The sequence below is a fragment of the Candoia aspera genome, chromosome 13 (genome assembly GCF_035149785.1).
Source record: "Candoia aspera isolate rCanAsp1 chromosome 13, rCanAsp1.hap2, whole genome shotgun sequence".
Taxonomy (NCBI): domain Eukaryota; kingdom Metazoa; phylum Chordata; class Lepidosauria; order Squamata; family Boidae; genus Candoia; species Candoia aspera.
The window spans coordinates 995,589-1,012,858 of record NC_086165.1 but is presented as its reverse complement, the minus strand read 5'-3'; the positions used below and the strand labels follow the sequence as shown (position 1 = coordinate 1,012,858).

At 48.9% G+C, this 17,270-nt stretch overlaps 2 protein-coding genes across 3 annotated transcripts in view; both read left to right on the top strand.

Moving 5' to 3' along the window:
* Nucleotides 1–857: 857 nt before the first annotated feature.
* Nucleotides 858–9,617, top strand: LACTB (lactamase beta). Its single transcript, XM_063313882.1, has 6 exons — nt 858–1,148; nt 1,617–1,683; nt 3,570–3,760; nt 3,909–4,245; nt 4,741–4,906; nt 6,725–9,617. Exons 1-6 carry the CDS (start codon nt 915–917, stop codon nt 7,278–7,280), a joined length of 1,551 nt encoding a protein of 516 aa, XP_063169952.1. The 5' UTR covers nt 858–914; the 3' UTR covers nt 7,281–9,617.
* A 5,037-nt stretch (nt 9,618–14,654) lies between these two features.
* RAB8B (RAB8B, member RAS oncogene family) overlaps nt 14,655–17,270 on the top strand; it is a 187,128-nt gene continuing 184,512 nt past the window's right edge. For both annotated transcript variants that reach the window (XR_010068661.1, XM_063313842.1), the window contains exon 1: nt 14,655–14,823. Coding sequence is in view for 1 of the 2 variants with exons in the window: in XM_063313842.1 (XP_063169912.1) it covers nt 14,700–14,823 (124 nt within the window). In the remaining variant the exon portion in view is untranslated. The remainder of the gene's footprint in view (nt 14,824–17,270) is intronic.

The following is a 17,270-nucleotide window of genomic DNA, read 5'->3' as shown; positions in this document are numbered from 1 at the left end:
GGACATTCCCCGGGGACATTTTCTCCCCCTCCGTTTCACCAACTGTTCAGTGACCTCAGTGCAACCCAGAAAGGGCACCAGAGGCATTAAGCCTCCAACTGTTCTGCTTGCTCTTCTGTTGCCCACGACCACCATGGACCCCTCTTAAAGTGGACACCATTGTCCACCCCGCTTAAAGTGGCCAGGTTTGAAAAAAAAAATGCTCTAACTTCAAAACAGAGAGCCAGTTTGGTGTAGTGGTTAAGGCAGTGTTTCTCAACCTTGGCCGCTTGAAGATGTGTGGACTTCAACTCCCAGAATTCCCTAGCCAGCAAAGATTCTGGGAGTTGAAGTCCACACATCTTCAAGCGGCCAAGGTTGAGAAACACTGGCTTAAGGCACCAGGCTAGAAACCAGGAGGCCTGACTTCTACTCCCACCTTGGGCACAAAGCCAGCTGGGGGACCTTGGGCCAGTCACTTTCTCTCAGCCCTAGGAAGGAGGCAAGGGCAAACCACTTCTGAAAAATCTTTGCAAGAAAACTGCAGGGACTTGTCCAGGCAGTTGCCAGGAATCTGACATGACTGAAGGATTAAAAATAAAATTGAAAACAGTCCTGCAATGTAGGGACTTGGATCTAGGCTTCCCCAGTCTCAGGCCAGCACCCAAACCAGGGCAGGCCCCGGCCTGGCCCTCCCGGAGGCAGAGCCCCTCTTCTTAGGCGGGGTTCACACAATGGGGTGCCCGCCCAAGCTCTGATCGATGCGACCGGGGCGCGATTGCGCTTCCTCGTGGTGGGCGCTCCACCCGGAAGCGGGCGCCTGGGTTCGCTCAGCTCGAGGAGCGGCTGCCCGTGCCTGGCCCGCCTCCTAGCAACGCGGGCCTAGCCGGGCCCGGAGCCGGAGCCTGGCCTAGCCTGGGGGCCGGCGGGACGCGATGTGGCTGCTCCTGCGGGGCGTAGCGGCGCGGCGGGCCGCCCTGCGGCTCTCGGGAGGCGCTTCCCGCAGCGGCTCGCGGCGGCCCTTGTGGCGGCTGGGCGTGGGGCTGGGCCTGGCGGCGACGGCTGTTGCCATAGCCGGGCCGGGCTGGGACGTCGAGGAGGGGCCGCCCAGAGAAGCGGACTTCCAGCGGGCCGTCGCCCGGAGCAGAGACCTCCTCCAGCGGCTAAAGGTCGGCGGGTGGGGAGGGGCCGGCGGTCTCTGAGCATGTGCAGAGTTCCCCAAGGGGCCAGACGGCGGCGAGCCCCCTAAGGAGGCCGGCCGGCTCTCCAGGGGCCGCTTATTTTCCCCGAAAGAGGGTCCGCCCCGCGTCTCGAGGGCCTCTGAGCATGTGCCGCGCGCACAGCGCGCAGAACATCCCTCCTGGGCATGGGCAGAGTGCTCTTGGGATAAAGGAGGTTCCTTCGCCCCGACAAGGAAAGTCAGGCCGGGTTTTCTTGAACAGGATCCAAAATACTGACTGCGCCCCGTTTCTTCCTCACTGGGAAGCTTATTTGCATCCCCCCAATTCCCCCCCCCCCCCGTAGATGCCCCTCGGCTGCCTCCCTCCTAAGCCTGACCAGCGGCCAGGGCGGGGGGGCACAAGCTGGAAGGGGCGGGTGGGGGGTCTCGGGGGCTGAACGAGCCGTTTGCTCTCCAGGACGAAGTGGGGGCCCCCGGCGTGGTGGTCGGCGTGTCCGTGGACGGGAAGGACGTCTGGACAGAAGGTGAGCCAGCGGGTTCCCCGGCGGGCTCGTTTCACAGCTGGAACGAGGGTCCCTGGTTTGCTTTTGGGGTGACGTCTCTTGGGGAGGTGGGCAGGTCCTGGTGGGTCCTCACCCCAGAGACGCCTCCCTTGGGAGCCGGTGGGACTTTGGGGGCCGCCCAGAGAGCCGGACTCGAGGGGCAGCTAGCCACGTCACTGACCACCCCGAGGAGCCCCACAGACTTGACTTTATTTTGATTTACTTATGGGCCACCTCAAGGCCACTGTAGAGGGCGGTGGCCTTGAAGGACAGGAGGAAGAGCCACTACCAAGGCAGGGGTCAGATAAGGGGGGCCTGAGCCCGGGCCAAGAAAGTAGGTTGAGGAAACAGCTCAGATAAGCCCCTCCTGGCCCGTGTGGTAAATGCTTTCTTACCCTGCTCTACCTTGTAGGGCTGACAGCTGCCAAAAAGACCCTGGGCAGCTTACCCTGTGGTATCAAGTTGGTATCGGCTCTTAGCAGCCACATAGACAATATGTCCAGTGCACCCGTTAAAAACACAACATGAGCCACATGACTACCCAGGTGCATTTTCTTTGCCTGGCCGGGGGCTCTTCTTCCCTCTCCCCTCCCGGGCCTTGCGTCTTCCTTAAGTGTTCCATTTGTTCCCCAAGAGGGTTCGTGTTCCTCTTCAAAATGCTGCTACCTCTTTCCATGCTTTGATAGGCTAGTACAATCCTATCAAAGAGCCCAGCAGATTTCCTAAATTCTATGGAAATAGCAGCTGACCATTTGTTTATTTAATTTACAAAGCATATAACCTACCCCAGTTCTGATGGACTCGGTGTGGCAGAACAAAACTAAGTATGAAGAATTAAGCTGGATACTTAAAAAAAACCCAATAAACATCATGGGCTCCCTTAAATTAAACTAATCTAAAACCAAACATGGGCTGGAGCAAAAGTGTTTTATTCACAGGCTGTATTTACAATTGAAGTGGAATATTTTACTAGGTGTGGCATTTTCAGCCATAGTCCTGGGTAATGAGAAAACATTTGCCCAGGTGATGGTGTTTGCCTCTCTTGCTTCCAGTCCTGTTTCAGAGTGCAATCTCCTCTCCACCCTTTTCTGTCAATAATATACACGCCTTCTCAAAGCAAAACTTAATTCATTCTCTGTATGCTAATTCTAATTTTTCTTTGCATATGGTGTGATTAAGAAGTCTGCTGAAAATGGTTTAGCTTATGTTCATCTTTACGTAATACATTTATGAGTGGAATTTAATACAGCCAAAGGAAAACCAAGAACATAAACATCCAAATGCTATTTGCATTTTGATGCCCTATAGCAGTTTGCAAAAACATACAATAAGGAATTTGTTAATCAGAATTAAACCTGGTGGATCTAATAAGAGATTCCAGTATGCTGACTCAAAGTGTTCCTTCTTTGTGATGCTTGCTTTCAGCTTGCCAGGCAGATGGCATCCCTTAATCTGGCTTGAGCAAGTCTAACTTGTACCATGACCTAGGGTGAGATAATTCACTTGTCTTTGATTTTGTTCTTGTCTCTCCTTTTTTCCTCCAAGATGATCACAAGCAACACCCACACTAAAATGATTAATTGGTACTTCTGTATGTGTTCATATTGAACAAATAAAAACATTTTGGATAGGGGTGTTCTTGCTATATATGATGCCGTTCTTTCCTCTTGCTAGTTCTGTGAATAAAGTGCTGAGTCTCACTGGATCAGAAAGCTGTTCTACTAGTGCAAAATATTAGACCCAATAGGTATGACCATTGCTGGTCTTGTGGAAAAGAAAAGAGTCTTTGTTAACTTGATATTTTGACCATTGAGGGTTTGGGCTGTTTCAGTGCACCCTTAAATAGTTAACTCCTTATTCCTTTAAAGGTATTGGTTATGCTGACCTGGAGAATCGTGTGCTCTGCTGTCCAGAGACTGTCCTACGAATTGCCAGCATTAGCAAATCTCTGACAATGGTTGCTGCTGCAAAGCTGTGGGAAGAAGGGAGGCTGGATTTAGATGCTCCTGTGCAGAAATATGTCCCGGAATTTCCTGAAAAAGAATATGAAGGTGAAAAGGTAAATAGGCTGGTGGTTAACAGGATCGCCTTCCAGAAATCTCCTCTGCCGCACTCAAATAGTGGGACAGTGTCATTAACTTGATTTAATTATAACTCACATAGATGCCATCAAAGTGAATTTGGGCCAATGTCTTTTGAACATTTAGGTCACTATTACAACAAGGCTGCTGGTATCCCATTTAAGTGGGATTCGCCACTATGAGAAGGATATTTCTAAAGTCAAGGAAGAAAAAGAAAAGGCTAACAGAAAAGCTGCAAAAATAGCAGCCTCTGCTTCAAGAGAGAAAGAGAAGGAGAAGGAAGACAAAGGCACCGAAAAGAGTGACTCGATTAAAGGCAAGCCAGAACAGGAAGGCAAAAATCCCAAAACTGGAAGGAAGAAAAGGGAGTTTGAACACGAAGAATATTATTTGAAGGACAAATTTGAGCATGTGATTGACTCATTGAACATCTTTAAAAATGATCCTTTATTCTTTAAACCAGGTGAGTTGCTAATCTTCATCCATCCAGACTGTAGATAATGGAGTCAGTTCATACTTTGCATTAAACCATAGATTACTGTAGTTTGTTTGGTGTGTTTTTAGTAAACCATAATTAAACAAACCATTGCTTAGGATTTGTCTGTCCAGTCAGGGCTCAGCTAGCTAAACCGTGATGTGGCTCCATATAAGAGCATTGTCTTATTATCTTAAAAGAACTTAAATTACAAATCAAAATCATAGGAATGTTAAGTGCAAGTTAAATGCAGGAGACAGAGAAAGCAGCAGCTTCTTTCTGTTGAGTTTTAATGGTCCAGTACTTTTAACTCCTGCAGAATCTATCCTTGTGTGCTTGATAAAGAAAATACACTTTCTCTCTGAGCAGGTAGCTCCCTTCTTGAGCAGACTTAAGAGTACAGGCCATGGCTGCCTATGGTATACGTCCGTAACCTAAACTGCGTGTGAAATGGGGGCTGTCTTCTCTTTTGCTTCTTTCAAGGTAGTCAGTTTTTGTATTCGACTCATGGGTTTACTCTCCTGAGTGCTGTTGTGGAGAGAGCTTCAGATCAGAAGTTCACGGACTACATGCTGAAAATATTCAGTGACTTGGGCATGGCATCCACAGGGTTGGATGACAATGAGCCACTGATCTACAACAGAGCAAGGTAGGCATGTCTGGTGGTGTGTCCCAGTCTTCGCTCCTTTGTGTCAGCTGACTATGGAGTCTTCTGCATGAACCTGATTCGTGTAAAGAGAGGAACAGGGATTTGCGTTCTGGTCTCTTGTTTCCTGCCTGTATGGAACATAGTTGCCAGAGAAGACATTCTAGGGCATGACAGCTGCTTACATGAGTAAGACATTTGGCAATGGCCCGCCAGTGTTCTGCTTCCAGAAGCGGAGTGGGAGCGCCTTTTGAGAGGGTAAGCCCATTTGGGTTTGGCCCTGGGTTCCAGGGTGTGTTCTATCCCTTGTAGGAGACAAAGCTGCACAGTAAATATGGAGTTCCCGTCCACGCTGGGTTGGCTGTCTGCGTCCTGGAGCGTGCTGTGCCCTAACCACATATGTGTACTATCTTTAATAGAACTGGATCGGAGCAATAGCATAACTTTCAAAAACGTGCAAATCCTGTCTGTGAGTGATGGTTTTGGAGCCTCTCCCCCTTGAAAAGGGCCGTCTGTATCAGCAGTAGGAAAAACTGCATATCTAGGACAGTGTTTCTCAACCTCGGCCACTTTAAGATGTGTGGACTTGAACTCCCAGAATTCCCCAGCCAGCCACACTGGCTGAGGAATTCTGGGAGTTGAAGTCCACACATCTTAAAGTGGCCAAGGTTGAGAAACACTGACCTAGGAGATTTCTTTGGAAGGACTGTAAAACACTTAGTTTGTATAAATGGAAATAAATCTCACGGAGAAGCTGTCATAATTCTGTGTCAATGAAGGGATCCCATAACACCAGAGAGCACTGCCACTGCTTTTTTCCCTACCTCAGGGAAAAAAGAACACATATTTGAGCCATTGTTTTTCCAAGCTGCTGAGCTCAAGAGAAAGAGAGTGAAACCGGGTAGATAATTAAAATTCAAACTCTTTTGTCCTGAGTTTTTCATCCCAGATTTGCATCTTGTTTGTCCTCTATTTAATTAATGAGGTTTACCCTCCTTCAGAACTGCTTTCCTGCAGGGAGATGGTTCTCATCTGATAGAGTTCATATTCTAGCAGTCCTCTGGCTGGCATGTCATTTCCTGGGATTTTTTGGTGTGTTTTCCACTTTTGATGAAGGCATCCTTGGGTGGGCTCTCAGCCTACTGCGGACCTGATACCTGAAGGGACAGGCCTCTGTTTATCTTGCTCAGAGAAATGAGGTTGGGTGTGTGATGTGTTCCAAGATTATGCTGTTCATACGGCTTTTCTCTACGTAGCAGAGATTGATCAGAGCTTTTGAATGTTGCTGATTAACTAAGCAGCACTTCTTCGTGTAATATGATTTATTTGGTCACCACTGGCCACGTAGGCAGGGAATTTTGTCAGTTTCCATGCATCAAAAAGAATCAGATGGCAGAAGGCTGGTTTAAAGGTAAAGGTAAAGGTTTCCCTTGACGTAAAGTCCAGTCGTGTCCAACTCTAGGGGGCGGTGCTCATCTCCGTTTCTAAGCCTTGGAGCCGGCGTTGTCATAGACACTTCCGGGTCATGTGGCCAGCATGACTCACGGAACGCCGTTACCTTCCCGCCGAAGCGGTACCTATTGATCTACTCACATTTGCATGTTTTCGAACTGCTAGGTGAGCAGGAGCTGGGATTAACAACGGGAGCTCACCCCGCCGCACGGTTTCGAACCACCGACCTTCCGATCAACAGCTCAGCGGTTTAACCCGCAGCGCCACCGCGTTGCTCACAGCTCACCGGTTTACCTTAGCAAATAAACGAATGGATTATTGAGGTACCTTAGGTTGTGAGTTCACTGAGCTCCCTTGCTTTCGTTCCAGGTATTACATTCACAACAAAAAAGGTCATCTCATCAATGCCCCCTACGTGGATAACTCTTACAAGTGGGCTGGCGGTGGTTTTGTGTCTACCGTGGGTGATCTTCTTAAATTTGGAAATGCCATGCTCTACAGTTACCAGCTTGGGCAGGTGAAAAAAATGGCTGCTGGACTTCTTCCTGGCTATCTCAAGCCTGACACGATAGCAACGATGTGGACCATGGTCCCGACCACAGGAGCCTCCCAGGACAAAGAGGGTTCATATGGAATGGCTTGGTTTGTTGTGCAGAAGAAGCAGGAATGCGGCCATTGCAGAGAGCAGCGACACTACACCTTCCACACCGGTGGGGCAGTGGGAGCAAGTAGCGTCCTCCTCATTCTTCCTGAAGAGTCGGACTCTGGGACTGCAAGTGGTAGCAGTCTGGTACCACCCCGTGGCGTTGTCATCACGATTATTTGTAATATGCAGTCAGTTTCCCTTGACAGCACTGCGTTAAAACTTGCGATGGAATTTGAAAAGGACAGGGTAGCACAATGCTCTGATCAAAGCTGCTTATAGGACAAATCCAGGTTGGGAAAGAAATGTGGAAGGCTTGAGGGATTACAGGTATCTGCAGCCCAGGAGGTGCCTCTCTTGCTTTCCAAGTGGATGGCGCTGCGTTAGGTCTGGCCGTTCACAGGACAAGCCCTTCCTCCTTGAATGGGACAGGAATATCCGGTTTTTCTGATCCAAGTGGCCAAAAGCATTAGCCAAATGCAGGTCCTGGTGAGACATTTTGCCTCCTCTTCCCCTTCTGCCACTGAGACAAATTGTGATGCGCAGAATGGATGTTTTGCTTGGAAACCTCTGTGGGATACCCTTGATCTCCTAGCTAGGTCTGCGGGCAGAATCTTCACTTTCAAAATGGCAGTGGAACGTTTTACCCAACAGCGAAGATTGCTCTTGCTGCTGACTGCCATCCCATGGACACAGGGGATCCCTCCTGGCAGGATTTTAGTCCCGCTCCATCTCTCTGCAAGGGTGGCAAGTCCTGATCCAGCATGGAAGAAGTTTTCAGCCAGTGAATAAAACTGCTTCCCCTCATGGCTGAGGCAGTTACCAACGGAGGCCGCTCAAGCAGTATTGATGGTGCAGAAAATCACACTGCCAGTACCATGGAATTGGCTGCCCAAGATAACTTTAAGTATCAGATCAGGTGCTAGCATTATAATTGTGTTTGGTGGGTTACTGTTTTTAATAGCTTGTAGGCCAAACACCATTTCCCTAGGTTTAAGGGTCATCAGGCATTTCTTGGATAGGCTCCAGTTTCTGTCTGCTGGTCAGGCTGGCAATTTGCAGTTGTTTCCAGAATTTGGCTAAAAGCCATAGCTGGATAACTTGCTGCCAACCTGGACAGCAGATGGTCGTTGCTCTCGGTTACCAGAATCCCATGTGACCATCTCCTAATATTTGATACCCCATTTTCTCAGAAACAAGATGAAAACTAGTGTCTTAAAGCTTTTCAGAGACATTTACCAAGCTTGTCAAAGGCTGCAATTTTGTGTGTGCTTTTCAGAGTTTGTTCTGTTAAATAAATGGGGACTTCTGAGCAGATGTGTAAACGCAGGCTAAAAACCTTTTATCTGGGGCCTTATTTTTAACCAAACCTCCCTGCAGTTTCAAATTCATATTCAAGCTGGACCTAGAAACTTCTCTTACAGAAACTCTGTATCCCAGAATTTCCCTGGAAGTTTATTGCACTGTATAGATGTCCATTATACCCTTTCCATTTTATTAACCCTGTCAACAATTTGTCTGGTAGGTTAACTCAACTGCCTTTATATTGTTTTTGGAGTTAGGAAAACTAAGTCAACACATTGCTGATCCTGGCTGGTAAATTTTTCTCTGAGGTTTTGTCTTAGCTTTTTAGCAAATGTTGAGACCTGTTGCCTCAGATCTCCAGTTTCCATGGCTTGTTCTTTTTGAGGTCTTAGATTTCTCATGCATCTTTTTGAATCTTGTGTCTCCTTGCATTTTATCCTGGGATAGTAAGTAGCTACATTTTTTGTTGGTGTGTGGTGGCCCAGATATAGTCAGAGCCAAGCTCAGTTCACCCATTAAAGCTATAATGTGAAATGAGGGGGAAATGGGTATGTGCTGTGGCCCCAGCTCTACTCTCAAAGTGGTTTCCCTGGCCCTGAAGAGGAACCCCTCTTCGAATATCCACGTGACATGCGAGTAAAGAGGGGCCGCAATGCCAGAGCATCGGAATTGGGTAGTAGCACATTTCCATTTCTGGTTCTAGTGTGGCCCCTTCACACCCATTACACTTGTACCAGCCAGCCTATTGGCCATGCTTCTTGATCAAACATAGTCCTGTTCTTTTAATGAGCTAATCCAGTCAGAGGTCCCTTATAAAATACTATTCATCTGATTTTGTTTGTGTTTGATAACACCATGGGTTAAATTTTAAACTGTCTTTATTGGAAGATACAACCGTGAACTTGCATAAATGCTAGACTTATAATAAATATTCAGATTAAAATAAAGGGAAGATGTTTACATTCTTCAGTAACTAGTGTAGAGAAGGTAGGTTTTGAAGTGGATGATACTGTTGTTCCCTCTTTCTTCCATATCGGGTGCCTGATCAGAAACACCGTTCTATTCCATCTTTGAAATTTGGAATGATCTGTTAGTGTTATTGGTTTAAGTGCCAAATGATCATGTTGTCCCATATCTTGCTTTTAACAAGCTGAGCACGTGAAAGAATGGTAGGCAAGCCCTGCTGATTTGGGTCCCCCAACTGCTTATTCAGGTTCCTAATCATGTAAAATTGTATTTAGAACTTTTTTTTATGAATCTGACTAGCTTTTGTATCCCTTAATCAATAAACACTTTATACTGTTTGCACTGTTCTGTTGGCATTATCTGTTTATTCAAGTGAATCGGCTGCTTTTCTAGTAGGGGACGTAGATCATGGAATCCGGGAGACCAAATTGCTTCTTTCTTTTTAGTTATATTGGAATAACAAGCAAATTACCTCTATAAGAAGAGGGAAAGGGATGATCCTCTGACTAAGCATCTCACAGATTGGTTCAGAAAAAGAAATCTTGTCCTAGATTTATATTTTTCATTTAAAAAAGCTAATTTCCTTTGTTTTATCCATGGCACAGTCAACATTAAGATCAGAAAACCAGACATAGATTATAAAGCAGCTTGATTCTAAAACAGTCGAAATTTAAGATGTGCCAAATTCATTTTCAGTAGGGGAAGAAACTCATCCATTAGACTTCTAGATCAGAAGGATCTGTTTTTTCAAAGGGTTTGTTGTTTATTCGTTTAGTCGCTTCCCACTCTTCATGACTTCATGGATCAGCCCACGCCAGAGCTTCCTGTCGGTCGTCAACACCCCCAGCTCCCCCAGGGACAAGTCTGTCACCTCTAGAATATCATCCATCCACCTTGCCCTTGGTCAGCCCCTCTTCCTTTTGCCCTCCACTCTCCCTAGCATCAGCAACTTCTCCAGGGTGTCCTGTCTTCTCGTTATGTGGCCAAAGTATTTCAGTTTTGCCTTTAATATTCCCTCAAGTGAGCAGTCTGGCTTTATTTCCTGGAGTATGGACTGGTTTGATCTTGCAGTCCAAGGCACTCTCAGAATTTTCCTCCAACACTACAGTTCCAAAGCATCCATCTTCCTTCATTCAGCCTTCCTTATGGTCCAGCTCTCGCAGCCATATGTTACTACGGGGAACACCATTGCTTTAACTGTGCAGGCCTTTGTTATCAGTGTGATGTCTCTGCTCTTAACTATTTTATCGAGATTTGTCATTGCTCTTCTCCCAAGGATTAAGCGTCTTCTGATTTCCTGACTGCAGTCAGTATCTGCAGTAATCTTTGCACCTAGGAATACAAAGTCTTTCACTGCTTCTACATTTTTTCCCTCTATTTGCCAGTTATCAATCAAGCTGGTTGCCATAATCTTGTTTTTTTTGAGGTTTATCTGCAAGCCAGCTTTTGCACTTTCTTCTTTCACCTTCATCATAAGGCTCCTCAGTTCCTCTTCGCTTTCAGCCATCAAAGTGGTATCATCTGCATATCTGAGATTGTTAATGTTTCTTCCAGCGATTTTAACTCCAGCCTTGGATTCCTCAAGCCCAGCATGTCGCATGATGTGTTCTGCGTACAAGTTGAATAGGTAGGGTGAGAGTATACAGCCCTGCCATACTCCTTTCCCAATCTTAAACCAGTCCGTTGTTCCGTGGTCTGTTCTTACTGTTGCTACTTGGTCGTTATACAGATTCCTCAGAAGGCAGACAAGATGACTTGGTATCCCCACACCACTAAGAACTTGCCAGAATTTGTTATGGTCCACACAGTCAAAGGCTTTAGAACAGGCAATAAAACAGAAATAGATGTTTTTCTGAAACTCCCTGGCTTTTTCCATTATCCATCGGATATTGGCAATTTGGTCCCTAGTTCCTCTGCCTTTTCTAAACCCAGCTTGTACATCTGGCAATTCTCGCTCCATGAATTGCTGAAGTCTCCCTTGCAGGATCTTGAGCATTACCTTACTGGCATGTGAAATGAGTGCCACTGTTCGATAGTTTGAACATTCTTTCCCTTGTTTCCCTTTTTTGGTATGCAGATATAAGTTGATTTTTTCCAGTCTGATGGCCATTCTTGTGTTTTCCAAATTTGCTGGCATATAGCATGCATTACCTTGACAGCATCATCTCGCAAGATTTTGAACAGTTCAACTGGGATGCCGTCGTCTCCTGCTGCCTTGTTATTAGCAATGCTTCTTAAGGCCCATTCAACCTCACTCTTAAGGATGTCTGGCTCTAGCTCACTGACCACACCGTCAAAGCTATCCCCGATATTGTTATCCTTCCTATACAGTCTTCTGTATATTCTTGCCACCTTTTCTTGATCTCTTCTTCTTCTGTTAGGTCCTTGCCATCTTTGTTTTTGATCATACCCATTTTTGCCTGGAATTTACCTCCAATGTTTCTAATTTTCTGGAAGAGGTCTCTTGTCCTTCCTATTCTATTGTCTTCTTCCACTTCCACGCATTGCTTGTTTAAAAATAATTCCTTATCTCTTCTGGCTAATGTCTGGAATTTTGCATTTAATTGGGCATATCTCCTCCTATCGCTGTTGCCTTTTGCTTTCCTTCTTTCTTGGGCTACTTCTAGTGTCTCAGCAGACAGCCACTTTGCCTTCTTGGTTTTCTCTTTCTTTGGGATGTATTTTGTTGCCGCCTCCTGAACAATGCTGCGAACTTCTGTCCAGAGTTCTTCCGGGACCCTACCTACTAAGTCCAGTCCCTTAAATCTATTCTTCACCTCCACTGCATATTCTTTAGGAATATTAGTGAGCTCATATCTAGCTGATCTGTGGGTCTTCCCTAATCTCTTTAGTCTGATCCTAAATTGTGCAATAAGAAGTTCGTGATCTGAACTACAGTCAGCTCCAGGTCTTGTTTTTACCGACTGTACAGATGTCCGCCACCTTTGGCTGCAGAGGATGTAGTCAATCTGATTTCGGTGTTGTTCATCTGGTGAAGTCCATGTATAAAGCCATCTCTTAGGTTGTTGGAAGAGAGTTTGTTATGCAGAGTGAGTTGTCTTGGCAAAATTCTATCAGCCTATGTCCTGCTTCGTTTTGTTCTCCCAGGCCATGCTTACCTGTAATTCCAGGTGTCATTTGACTGCCCACCTTAGCATTCCAGTCTCTTGTGATGAAAACGACATCTCTTTTAGGCGTGTTGTCCAGTAGGTGCTGCAGATCCTCATAGAACTGCTCTACTTCAGCTTCTTCGGCATCTGTGGTTGGGGCGTATATTTGGATCACTGTGATGTTAGATAGCTTGCCCTGAATTCGAATTGAGATCATTCTGTCGTTTTTTGGATTGTATCCAAGCACTGCGTTAGCCACTTTACTATTAATTATGAAGGCTACTCCATTTCTTCTGTGGTCCTCTTGTCCACAGTAGTAGATCTGGTGGTCATCTGATGTGAAGTGGCCCATTCCAGTCCATTTCAGTTCACTGACGCCCAAAATGTCTATCTTTAACCTTGACATCTCACCAATAACCACATCCAATTTGCCCTGGCTCATAGATCTTACATTCCAGGTTCCAATGGTGTGTTGATCCTTAGAACATCGGATTCGCCGTTCACCACCAGCACCGTTGGCTGCTGGCCATCCTTTCGGCTTTGAGCTAGCTGCGTCATCACGTCTGGGGCTAGTTGAACTCATCCTCTGTTCCTCCCCAGTAGCATTTTGACCATCTTCCGACCTGGGGGTCTCATCTTCTGATGGTATACCGACATATCTCTGGTTGTACTGATCCATTTAGTTTTCACGGCAAGAATACTGGGGTGTGTTGCCATGACCTTCCCCAGGGATCGCATTTAGTCTGACCTCTCTGTCACGACCTTCCCGTCTTGGGTGGCCCTTCACGGTTTAGCTCATGGCATCACTGAGGTGCTCAAGCTCCAGCACCACGACAAGGTAACGATCCTTTGCTGAAGTTTCAAAGGGTACCATTGTTTAACACTGGTTTGGCAGGAATTTCTTCTGTACTTCACTGAAATAAACGGGCCTTTGCAATAAATCAAACCGCCTTCCTTACCTGTTACTCATTTCAAAAGGACTGGCATAGCAGATGTTCCCAGGGGTGGCAGAGAGCAGAAGACTAAAGTGATGAAACAGCCAGCTTAAAACGCCCTTCCCTCTGAAATGCTCAAAAACAATTTTTGCAAGGTTATTTAAATTTGTTCCCCATGGCAAATAGTGAGGATGAAAAGAAAAATAGAGTAAAGGCATTACAATGCACGAATTGAAAGCGGTAACCATTCGACGGGTGTTACATAATAAAATCATAAAAACAGAGTTCAGTCATCGCTAAGGATACACACAACTGCGCGCAGGAGGCCCACGCTTGATTCTTAAACGGTTTATTGAGTAACGGCCAGTTTGCTGGATCCAGGCATCTGCTAAGCCAACATCAAACCACATTTTGGAAAAGGCTGGCCTGGGGTGGGAGAGACTGTTAAAACTGGGCAATTGGGAAACTACCAGGAGAACACCTGCACGAACCTCCCCTACAGCCTATGGGTGGGTTGAGCCTCCCGGCATGGAATGTACCAACCAGCCTCTCCCCCCTCCCGCCTATCCGGGCACGCCCCCTCATGACTGATAGCAGCCAGGCCCCTGCTCACCGCCCGCCCCGCCCACCGCCTTTAACCCTTTCCGCGCCGCCGAGAAACGCCAGCTCCGCCCCCGTCTCCTGTCGAGACGCTTTTTCGCTGCGCTGGGGGTAAATGCGCGCTGGCTGGGGAATTCTGGGAGCTGCGGTCCACGCACCTTAAAGCTGCTGAGGCTGAGAAACAGTGGCGCAAAGGAACAGGTGCGGACCTCGGTCAAGCACAAGGTTTCTGTTAAAGCGGCCCCCGGCCCCCGCTGCTGTCCCGACCACGAACCTGATTGGCCAGGAGGAAGTTGAGTGACAGCCGTTCTCCGCACCTGCTTACCAGTAGTGCAAAAGAAACAACGAAGTGCCCGCCCCTGCTGTTGATTGGCATCCTGGAATTGGACTCTTCTTGGTCTCTAAACCCTGCCCGGGCCCCCCACTCCAATCATCCTCAGCCGCCTCGCTCCCCCACGGCTGTGCTGGCTGGATTTGCGTCGCTGATGAGCCATTAGAACGGTGTTTCTCAACCGTGGCAACTTTAAGACTGCCACTCCCAGAATTCCCCAGCCAATGCTGGCTGGGGAATTCTGGGAGTGGCAGTCCACCCAAGTTCAAGCGGCCACGGTTGAGAAGCCCTCGGTCCCTGAGGGAGCCCGCCCTCCTGGCTGTGGCGCATGCGCAGCGCGGCGGGCCGGGGAGACGCCTCGGACCACAACTCCCGTCGTCCCCCGGGAGCCGCCCGCGCGCCCCGGCCCCGCCCCGCGCTGGCGCCCGCCCGTCAGTCGGCGGCGGCGGCGAAGATGGCGAAGACCTACGACTACCTCTTCAAGCTGCTGCTGATCGGCGACTCGGGCGTGGGCAAGACGTGCCTGCTCTTCCGTTTCAGCGAGGACGCCTTCAACACCACCTTCATCTCCACCATCGGTGAGCCGCGCCGCGCCGCGCCGGGCCGCGCCCCCCCTCGGGCGCCCCCGCGGGACTCCAACTCCCGTGGCGCGCGGGCCGCCAGGCGAGCGGAGCCGGCACGCGGGGGGAGGGGCAGCTCCCCCCTCCCCTGTTTCCGCCGGGCTGGGGAGGCTCTTCTGTCCAGCGGCCCCGCCCTCCCGCCGGGGGGCCTTGCCGCCCCCGCCCCGCTTGGCGCGCCCCCTCCGCCGGGCGCGGCGGGCAGGGGCTGCGGGCCGACACCTTGGGCAGGGGGCGCCCCTTGGCGGGGGCAGCGAAAACCCCCCCCCGAGAGGGACCGCTGCTCCCTTCCTTCAGCGTGGGGGCTGCTTGCGAGCCCCTCCGTGGGCTCCTTGCAGTGCGCGGAGGGTGACCCGGCCCTGGGGGGCCCCTCGGGAAAGGGGGGAGACGTGTGGGGGGCGCCTGGCAGCCCCCCGCGGCGTCCCCGGGCGCCCCCCGCTCTGGCCGCGAGGGAGGAGCCCCGCCCCGCCCGCTTCGCCCGGTCGCGGGACCCAGGGAGGGAGCTGCCACTTTGGCCCTGGGCAGCCCCGCCGGCTCTCCTCCCGGCGATGGCGGGCAGCGGTGGCCCCGAGCGCGCTAGTCTGTGGCCTGGCTTTTCTGCCAACTGAAAGGAAAAAAAGGGGGGGGGGTCTCGCTTCCGTTTCCTGATGTGGCTTCGGGGGGGCCTTTTTGTGTCATTTCCACGGCGGGGCTTTTGAAAAGCTGGCGGAAACTAGGCACGGCCATCCCTCTTTGGGGTGCAAAGGGTGGCCAAAGAGGCAGCTTCGTTTTTGATGAGACTCTTTCCTGGGTGAAATCAATCCGACCTTCTTTTGGCTGTAGCCTGGCGGGGAGGTGTTCTTCTAGAGGTGGCTTCCAGCTGATGGAAGGCCTTGCCCCCAAGCTGTGTTTCTCCACTTCCAGGAAACCGCCCCCCCACTCCTGTTGGCATAGGTAGATGACTGTGACAAGGCCGGGGAGTGGGGAACCACCATCTGAGTCACAAGCCATAGTGGCAGTTATAACATTTGGTTCCTAAAGCGACAGTTGTTCAAAAAGCAATCATTTATTAAACTGTTAATGCACTGTAATAACTATGATGGTGCCACCTTTAGTGCATAACGCAGAGTCGCAAAAGCACTTTGAGAAATTATAACTGCCGTGGTAAAAGGGAGAGCATTTTCATGACCGGGGGTAATGATTACTATATATGATAAGGAGTAGAAACACCCTTGGTAAGTTTTTGAACTGCCTGTGTGACTTAGTTGCAATTTGTGCTGTTTGCTTTGATAGAGTAGAATTGTTTTTTTCTTCTTCTAAGAGATAGCCAGTTTTTATTGCTCGAGGTTTTTTTATACAGACTTTACAGCATTTGTCCTCGGTTCCTATTTTCACTTATTTCCAGCAATTGTGCTGAGCCACCTAGCAATGGAAGCCATCAGCCGCCTGGTGCCCTCTAGGTGTTTTGAGCTACGGTCCCAAATAATTTGCCATTGGGATGCTCGCTAGGGCCCACAGGGGCTAAAACCCAAAGCCTTGGGCGGGAACGGGAAGTAGCATTTGGACTCGTTGATACTGAATGCAGAGTCTGAACAGGATCATTTGCCTTTGCTGACCTGGAATTTGTTTAATGGAAGAAAAGGCGCAAGAAGTTGGTTGTTCTGTTTCCGGGTTTACTTGAGCAATTTCACTGTGCATCTCTTTCATTTCAATCCAAACTGTGTACGGGAGATGTGCCCAAGTGCCATCTTCTTGAAAGGATAACACAGCCTGTCTCTGTAGCCAAAGCAGCCAACAGAGAGGAGTAAAGCGAAGTAGTCAAGGAGTAAGGAGTAACCCTAACTGAGAACTATTTCAGAAGCTCCTGCAGTGAACTGGATCATTGTTCCGGGTAGTTCAGTGCTTCCACTGGCTGGATCCCCTTGTTGCACTCAGAGCACATGGGAGGAGGAGGCAGTTCTGTGTTTTGGCTTGGCCTACGGCACGAAGGCAGCGCTTCAGACCAGGACCTTTTCCAGCCGTGCCTTGCTCTGGGCTACGCTGCCGCGAATGGCCTCGGCCCCAAAAGCGGGCTTTGCCTTTATGGGTCTTCCAGAGGTCTCAGCAGGCCCTTCAGGGAAGAGATGGAAGTCCCCAGGATGGCTGCTGCCATTTTTGCTTACTGAGAGCGTGGTGAACTTCCCATCAAACGTGAAAGAGAACAGTTGACTCAAGGAAAGGGTGTTCTTTTGGTTCTTGGTGAAATGTCACAGTGTCGTTGAATGCTGAGTGTCCAGAAATTATCAGGAAACGAAAGGGGTTACAGGAAAAACTGCTCAGGCTGGATGTCGAAGGAAATGAAACACAAATTGTTGCGGTAACCAGACTTGAGCAAATGGCTTCATGTGCTCTGACACTTTGTGGGTTTTTTAGCTTTCCTGGCGTATTGT